Genomic DNA, 9,362 nt, shown 5'->3' with positions numbered 1-9,362 from the left:
AACAGGCATTAACATGAAACCAAAAGGGAACAGTGGCTTCAGATTCCATTTCAATCAATTTAAGACACATTCGAATGGGGCAGGAGGCCTCGGGGATTGTAGCCGACTGTAACCGGTATCTCCCAGCTTCTGAGGGGTGACCTTGGGGAGAAGAACTCCAGTTTAGAAAGTAAACCCTGGGCCTTGAACGTGCGGTCTTCCAGAAGACGCCAACACGGAGCTGTCCAGCAGCAAACTAATGGCAGCTACAGATGTAATTCTGAATTTGCTAGTAGCTGCATTAAAAGAGGAAAATGAAACAGGTGAGTTTCATTTGAGTAATGTTCGTTCGACCCAAGAGAGCTGAAATATTATCATTTCAACATGTGGTCAAAATAAAAATGATGGAGATGATTTATATTCTTTTTGGGGGGAGGCGGCTGCAAAGTCTTCGAAACCCCATGTGTATTGTACACTTAGCAGCACATCTCAATTTGGACTTGCCACATTTCAAGCGCTCATGGAGCAGGCGGTAGCCACATGGGGCAGGTGGCCACAGCCCTGGAAAGTACAGATTCGACACATCTACACGCCTGAAAAAGGTGAGCAGTTTCCTCTGGTAGTACAGCTCTTCGGGGCACTGCTGCATTTGGAGCCACAGCCTTCGAGATACTCCCAGGCGTGGGTCAAAATCACCACTGTGTTCGCGCTCACGGCTGCGTCGCAGGCTCTCTGCCTCGGAGTGGCACAACGGGTGGGTATTTTATTCAGCAGAGATCTGCAGAATCAGAGCAACCCTAAATAAAATCGAGCCTCCCCCTCCTTGAACAATGAAAACAATCATAGTATAATTAGGCCCATTCCAAAGTTTTCTTAAGTAATTTGACATGCCAGGTTTTTATTGGCTGAAAAGTCCGTCATGAAACACACACACACACCTGTCAGCAATTTAAAAAGGACGGACCAGAGAGCTGTTCAGGAAATAATATCTGTGCTAATTAAAACCACTAGTTAAAAGCTTCCTGTTTCTTCCTCGAGTTGCCCTCAGGAGTGACCTTTCCCTCTCCTCCAGGTTCATTTTTTCATTCGTGGCTAATGTGCTTTCGCTGTCTATGAAGACGGCAAATGAACCTGGGTGGGAGCCATTTACTTCCCTGCTCTTCCAGGTGGAGGTTAGGGCCTGGCGGCCCGAGAGAAGTGATCCAATTCCCGGGGCAAGCCGGTTTCCAAGGATTGCTCTGTGAGGCTTCCAAGGACGCCGAACTGGCCCAACCGCAAGTCTGAATAGGGAGCGGAAGCGTCATCCCCAGGGCAGAGTTGTTCCTCCGAACACTCTGGGTAAAGCCAGGCTCTCCTTGTGTGAAGGGAACAGTCTCTTGGCCTCCCTCCTTTCCCTCAGCTCCCTTTCTCTCTGCTCCGTGTATGCGTTTTCAAAATCTGCAGCACCCGAACCCTTGCCTTCCGCTACTCCTTCCCAGCTGCTCCTGAGTCTTTAAAAGCGAAGCATTAGCTACTCACCCACTGGATTTCTTCAGGACCTTCCACCTTGGGCAGCATCAGGCTTGAGGGAAGGACCCGGGACTGCAGGAGGGTCTCCAGATCCTCTTCGGCCAGACCACTGGACACCGAGTTGACTCTCACACACTTTTCAGTTGGGCCCAGATCAAAGTCTTCAAGAGTTTTTACTATTCTCAGTCGAGCTTCATTCTATAGGTGTCAACAAAACGTGTCTCCTAAGTTTATTTATCATCGAGAGGAAACACAATCCAACGGACTGTGGACCTCCTGAGTGGATTCAGAGTCTGAGCACCATGACTGTATCTGCACATTTCCTGTCCAGCTAATACATGGCATTTGAAATAAGTTGTCCAATCTGACAGACAGGAGACTGATTTCCAGACTTCACTCAAGATGACTGTAACAGAGGTGGCGGCCACTGTCACGCACATTGGTGCACTTCTTAACCAGTGCTGTGCTCTGGCTCACTAGCATTGCTTTCCAACTACAAAGGTAGAATGACTCACGGGGAGCATTTATTGAGCATTTACTAAGCTCTAGGCAAGGTTCTAAGACTTCTACTTGCATTTTCTCATTTAATAAACATAAGGAACTACATAACACATGGATAATGGTAGTCTTGTCTGTCAGCATATTCACAGGAGGGAAAAAAATAAGGATTTGTTTTTCTCTTTTCCACATGCGTCATGCTTTTTAGTCACTTAGACATTTTTTGCAAGTGAGTTGATTTTTGACATTCAATTAAGAGAGCGCTCCCTGGAAAATGACACACTCCACAGTACAAAAAAGCTCCAACTTATTCAGATGGAAGGCAAAAATACCACCAAGAAATCCCATCATGAAGTGGAAGACAAATAATTTTTTTCCCTTTGACTTGCCAGTCTGTGCTCCACAGTTAAGAAAAGCTGAAAGGTTGAAAGCCTGCTTCAGTGTATGAATTGTCCCTAGAAAAACTGTATGAAACCAAGCATGTTATTTATTGGCTCTGAGTTGGGGTGTTGAAGGTGGGGAAGGGGGTGGGGAGAGAAAGGAGCGCATTGAGGGGCTGGGGGTTGGAGTCAAGAGAAAGAAAGCACTTGGGGTCATTACTTCCTGCCAATTTCAGTTTCAAAAACAAGTTCCTTCAACTTGCCAACAGCCCTCAACAAATTTTCATTGTCAGAATGAACACTTATCAAAAGTAGTTTCATTTGGGAAGGGTTTTTATGATACTAATAAAACTTTAAAGCTTCTCGCTGCTGACGAATGTGGTTTAAAAAAAAAGTCTTAACAATATACAGCCATTTGAACAGCAATACTTATCTGGAAAAATAGCAAACCAAAGCGGAGACAAAAAGAGAATTATGAGAGCCGATATTGGGTCTAAGTCGAATCAACAAGACAAGCCAGGACAGTAGATTTAAAGCAGACGGATGTAGGTCTATGACCGAGTGGGAGCAGGGAAGGCTTCCAAATGTGGTCTGAGTTAAACAGTGTGAGGAAACAGTGGCTTAGAGTTGTCAGGTCAGATGGAAACAGAATACGTAGACCAGTTTAAGACAGCCCTGTGGAGCCCTGATTTACAGAGCTCTGACTGCGGGTAATTAGGCCAAGCTTAGACAAAAGCAAGAGCGCCGCACACTAGCTGAAGTGAAGGGTGCTGCGGCCAAGGGTGGCTTGGTTCCACATCCTGCCCTTGGCTATTCCACAGCTATAAAACTCATCCGCTTGCTCTGCCATGCCTTGTTGTTACGTTCACTAACTAGGAAAAACCTGAAGGTGAAGCGTGGAAGTGAGCTCAGTGCCACGGTTCCAAGAACATCCAGAGCTGTCGAGAGAAAATGCCTTCAGCTTTTTGACAGTGTGGGCGTTTAGATCCATAGCCTCTGAGAACCTAAAATGCGTTATGCTCCATGTAGCCCAAACAGCTACAAACTCAGCATTGCTCCAGCTTGTAAATATTTCAACTTCCAGGATTTCTTTCAATAGCAGGTTGGGCTTGTCAAGGGTCTACTGGGACAGAGTGAATGGAAAATGGAAAGGAACGAACTAGATCATTTAGCCTGAAAGGCATTTTAAAACTTGAGTTACGTGAATCGTCATCTACGCTCTACTTTAATCTGTGTGTGTGCCCAGGACGCAGGATCCCTGGCAACGTCGACTTCCTAAATTGTTCATGTCGGTGTCGAACAAAATCTGCCCTCTAAGCTGTTCTGTTGTTTCACTGGATTAGAAAGGGGCTGTTTGTTCAAAGCTTGTGTTCTAACCCATTTGCAAATTTTTTTTAGATTTAATTTATTTATTTGACAGAGAGAGACAGCGAGAGAGGGAACACAAGCAGGGGGAGTGGGAGAGGGAGAAGCAGGCTTTTCGCTGAGTAGGGAGCCGACATGGGGCTCCATGCCAGGACCCTGGGATCGTGACCTGAGCTGGAGGCAGAGGCCTAACGACAGAGCCACCCAGGCACCCCCCTCCACTACCACCCACCCCCGCCTCCACCCCACGCCCCGGCTTTGCGATTTTTATCTAAAGTCAGATTACCATGGTTTCAGCACATTCCAGTTTACTTAGTAAAATTCAACCCTTGTGAAATTGGCTGCAAATGAAGTACCTAATTCCAATTTTGGGCATAATCTTATTAGTACTTTTCATGTTATAATAACGAACAGTGAATACTCAGCATTTTGTTGGACTTCTTTTTTTTTTTCTTTTCTTGGCTCAGAATGAAAACAAGCTCTTTCCACTTCATCATTCTATACCTTTCCAAAAAAAGATGATGGCTTTGGAGGTATATTGCCACACAACACCCTTATTAACAGGCTGTTGCTTGCTGCAATTTACATAAACCAAGTGTGCGTCCCTCTGCTATGTATTCCAAAATATCCAACAACTTCACTGAATTTACACCAACCAACAAGTATGTTGATTTTTTTTTTTCTTTTTGGTGCTATAATGGTGAAATATGTTACTGTGCTAGCAAACACACCCATGCCATCTGTTGGGTGAGAGGAAGGCAGTTTCTAAGAACAATTAAGTTAAGTTCTGGGTGCTCAGCTAGAGAGAGCCACAATCCACCCAGTTGTGAAAAGAAAGAAATTCTGTTCATTCTGTTCTCTCCCTCCCTGATGCCAATCTTTCTTTCTCACAGCTCTCTCCTTTGCATCACCTTGCTCCCTTCACGCTTTCTCTCTCTCTCTCTCTTTTTCCTTGGCTCCCCCTCAGCCCTGACTATCCTTCCAATTTCTATCTCATGCAGCGGATCAGTAAGACACGGGCCTGGCAGACACCCCCTTCTCTGAAGGGCTATTTAAGTGGTCTGCTGAGATACTGGGAGGTAATATTCCCTGGCAAAAGAAGGAAGAGGAAATTAAAGCAAAAAGAGGTCCCTCAAAAAAGACCTTTTTTGGGGGGTGGTTAGGGGAGGGGTCTTACATTCTGGTGGCAAGCCAGGTTGTTCAAAATGCGGTTTGGAAGGAACTGCACTCTAACTGTGTTAACACTACAAAACGGCCTTGTTAAGCACTTCTTAGTGTAGGATGAGCTTGTCCCACTAAAATCTGACAACCTGGAAAAAACAGAATAATGGAATTAAGGCCTTTCTCAACAGTTACATTAGATCTTTGCGGAGACTAATTATCACAGTGTGTTCTGTAGCATGTCTGATTCCAGAGGTGAACTCTGCAGAGGTCACAAAGGAAGTTGGCCCCAATCAGAATCTTCACCAGCCGCTGTTGTACATAAAAAGTGGTGTCACCAACCTTCCTGCAGCCAATCGATATTCCGTGCCACGGGCTGCTCAGTGCAGTGGACCAGTGGCTAATAAACTTGTCCTTATACATAAGCCACCGTATTATATGACTCTGTCTGGGCCAGGAACCAAGGCGTGCTATGATTTCAGAGACCTGGTTCTTATCACCTGGGGAAGAGACACGCTCGAGTGACGTAAGAAAGCGGATAAATCAACCATCACCAAGACCCGCAGACTCCAAAATTAAAGGAGAAAATATGCGTGCAGTTGGTTCAATTGGCACCCATTAAAGCTAATAACTAATCATCCTCGCGAGTTTCTAGCTCAGAATGATCAAATCTGCAAAGAAAACAACATCCGTCCACTTTTACACTCCAGTGGAAGAGGTGGTCCCTCGCGGCAGGGCGGCACAGTCTCGCCATCTGGAGAATAAATCGAGTGTGAAGTACAGTATAGTTTGGGACCAAGCTCCGTGGCGGCAGCTCAGCAGTCAGTTCATTAGTTCCCAACTTCCAGGGATTAGAGCGGCATCAATTCTACTGTCGGATAGGAAGAGACAGACAGGATCCGAGCTTCAAGGAGGACTGTGACAACCCGGAGAAGCCCCTTGGGTTTATTTATAAAACTACAAAGTATAAACATACCCAAATAAGTGCCTTAAATAATAGCATTATCACAGTTTCATAACATCTGAATTAACACCTTTCCCTTCTTCCACCCGCCACTCCAACCTCCTATGTTAATGGATAGTCCTTTTCAGTGGAAACCGCAAGGGCACCCTTGATGCGGCAGGAGCAGGGAGAAAGCCGAGCGGCCGAACCTACGTTTGGTAATTAAGAAATATGAAAGACCTTCTAGGCTCCGGGGAGATGCATAACCTTGGTGATTTTTTAAAAATGTGCAATTAATATTTCATCGGGGCTAAAGGCAAACTGCCAGGCCACAGCTTCAGAAACACTAGTGAATTCTGTCTTTTCTGAATGTGTCCATCTTATTTCCATGTTATCTGATTTGTAAAATGAAGTCATAGGCCTGGAGTGCAACAAACTTCAGGCAGACATCCTTGCTATCAGTGTCTACGTGAAAAAATTCTTAAAAATGTTGAGGTTGTTTGGTTTAAAATACAAAATTTGGAGTGAACTTTTCCATGGAAGGTCTCCTTTTTCATATAACTTCTTTTATACATTTATATATATATTTTTACAAAGAAGTGCTTGACATAAAACAGGGCATTGCTTGTGAACTATGTTATTGTATTTTTCTCATAAATGTATAAAAATTTATTATGATCCCAGAGACTGTTGTAGTGACTGCACTGGACAAAAGGCAAATAAATTCTCATTAATTATTATAACGTGGGAGGGTTTCTTTAGAAGGTGATAGTGTTGAGTTTTCTATCCCATTGTCTTTTCCACATGTTAAAGAAATCTTTTGCTTGTTTTTGAAAGAAGAAATTTGACAACAATACTACATATACCATGGGTCAGCTGGCCTAAAATTTCATTCATGGGTAACAGCAAAGGCACAGGTAACAAAAGAAAAAAAAAGTAGACAAATTGGACTTCATGAAAAAAAGTATTTGTACCTCAAGAGACGCTATAAACAGAAAAAGGGCAACCCACAGATGGGCAGAGAATATTTACAAATCATATAACTGACAAAGGATTCATATCTAGAATATATTCAGATCTCCTAACACTCAACAATACCAACAACAAAACACAATTCAAAGAGAACAAAAAAACACAATTCAAAAATGGGCAAAGGACTTGAATAGACATTTCTCCGAAGAAGATACATGGATGAAAAGATGCTCAACATCACTGAGCATTAGGGAAATGCACATCACAGTTACACTGAGATACCACTTCACACCCATTGGGATGGCTACTATAAAACAAAACAAATACGAAAACAAAAAACAACAGGAAAAAACAAGTGTTCGTGAAGATGTGGATAAATTGGAACCCTAGTGTGCTGTTGGTAGGAATGTAAATTATAGCCGCTATAGAAAATAGTATGTCAGTTCCTCAAAAAATTAAAAATAGAGTGATATGACCCAGCAATTCCACTTCTGGGTATATATCCCAAAGCACTGAAGAGAGAGTCTTCAAGAGATCATGTGTGTACCTGTGTTTATAGCAGCGTTATTCGTAATCGCTAAAATGTGGGAGCAACCTAAGTGTCCACTGACAGAAGAATGGCTAAGCAAAATGTGCCATGTATGTACAATGAAATATTATTCAACTTTAAAAAGAGAGGAAATTCTGACAGATGCTACCACATGGGCAAACCTTGAGGACGTGAGGGTAAGCAAAATAAGCCAGTCACAAAAAGACTAATAGTGTTGTGATGCTACTTCAGTAAGGTACTTGGAGTAGTCAGGGAGTTAGAATAGTGGTTGCCAGGTGTGAGGGGAGGAGGGAATGGGAATGAGTAAGTGTGTAATGAGTACAGCGTTTCAGTTTTACAGGGCTGGATGGTGGTAGTGGTCGCACGACAGTGTGAATGTGCCAGTAACAACTGAATAGTACAGGCAAACATGGTTAAGATGGGAAATTCTGTTATATACACAATACTACAATTTAAAAAAGTGAAAAAAATTTCACTCACTGATTTATCCCACGAAGTATTACATTCTAGGCACACTGCTTATTCTGAAAATGTAGACTTGGGTAGAGCAAAGTCTCTGATGTGTTAATTATAAAAGGTACATTAAAACACAAGTTTATAGTGAAATGCTAAATCAGCTTTCATTCAAGGAACTAAGATGGCTCAGGGTGTACGGATAGATAGTTCATAATATGCAACTGGCATTTCTGTCCCTCAGAGACTTAATGGAAAAAGAAAAAAAAACCCACAAGAAACAACACTAGAATACAATAAATCTATGAAGAGAATTTATTTTGAAGGTCTCTGAGCAATTAAAAATATTTCTAAAGACATTTAAAAAATGGCCTTAATTTAAGTCATATAGGCCTATACATTCATTAAAATTCACAGAAAGTATGCTTAAAATGTGTGTTTCATTTTATATAAATTTTACCACAAAAGAGCAAAGAGAATGGTAGACAAATACTGAACTCTAGTCAGTGATATACACAAAGAAGTATTTAAGGGGATGTCTCCTACTGCTATCTGCAACTTACTTGGAAATTAATTAAAAAGTAAATAAATTGATGAATGGCTACAAGGACAGATTAATGGGTAAGTTTTTACTCTGTAAAGCATTAATGGGAGAATAGAGGAGGTGAGTATAAGGGTATTCATTGTACAATCTTCCAACTTTTGTGATTTTTAGCGTTTTTAGAATACAATTCAGGGAAAAAAATTCCTTAAAGTACCTCTAAAATATTGATAACTTTTGGAGCTGATTGGCGAATACATGGGGACTCTTGAAGCAATTCTCTTTACATTTGCATATACAGATCGTCCTCAACTTATAAGGGAGTTATGTCCCAATAAGTTCATTGTAAGTTGAAAATATCTAAGTCAATAAATATTTTAAGTGGAAAATGTGTTTAATTCACCTAACCTACTGAACGTCATATGTGGGCCTAGTCTACCTTAAACATGCTCAGAACACTTACGCTAGTCTACAACTGGGCAAAATCATCTAACACAAATCCTGTTTATTTTATAATGAAGTGTTGAATATGTCGCGTAATTTACTGAATACTGAAAGTGAAGAAACCAGAGTGGCTGTTTGGTCCAGATGGCTGTCAGTGTATTGGTTGTTTACCTTTGTGATCATGTGGCTGACTGGGAGCTGAGACTCCCTGCTGCTTGCCAGCACCACGAGAGAGGATCTTACTGCCTATTGCTAGCCCGAAAAAGATCCAAATTCAAAATTTAAAGTGCAGTTGCTACTGAATGTGTATCACTTTTGCCCCATTGTAAAGTTGGAAAATCCTAAATTGAACCATCGTTAAGTTGGGGACCATCTGTATTAGAATATTAGAGTATTTCCACAATAAAATGTTAAGAACTAGTTAATGACTTACATCATATGATTTCACTCACATGAAGTCATATTTTTAAAAAGGTTTTATTTATTTAGTTGAGAGACAGAGATATCAAGAGAGCAGGGGTAGGAGCAGAGGGAGAGGGATAAGCAGACTCTGTGCTCAGCATGGAG

General features: G+C 42.0%; 1 protein-coding gene across 4 annotated transcripts in view; it reads right to left on the bottom strand.

Annotated features, from left to right (window-relative positions):
- LOC116862801 (citramalyl-CoA lyase, mitochondrial) overlaps window positions 1-9,362 on the bottom strand; it is a 68,920-nt gene that overhangs the window by 38,565 nt on the left and 20,993 nt on the right. For all 4 annotated transcript variants that reach the window (XM_032850215.1, XM_032850214.1, XM_032850213.1 and 1 more), the window contains exon 2: window positions 1,498-1,686. In XM_032850215.1, coding sequence (XP_032706106.1) covers window positions 1,498-1,686 — 189 coding nt within the window. The remainder of the gene's footprint in view (window positions 1-1,497; window positions 1,687-9,362) is intronic.

Source organism: Lontra canadensis, unplaced genomic scaffold (genome assembly GCF_010015895.1).
Source record: "Lontra canadensis isolate GAN:19392208 unplaced genomic scaffold, GSC_riverotter_1.0 scaffold334, whole genome shotgun sequence".
Classification (NCBI taxonomy): domain Eukaryota; kingdom Metazoa; phylum Chordata; class Mammalia; order Carnivora; family Mustelidae; genus Lontra; species Lontra canadensis.
Note: the sequence above shows the minus strand (reverse complement) of the source record. Positions and strands in the feature narration are given on the sequence as shown.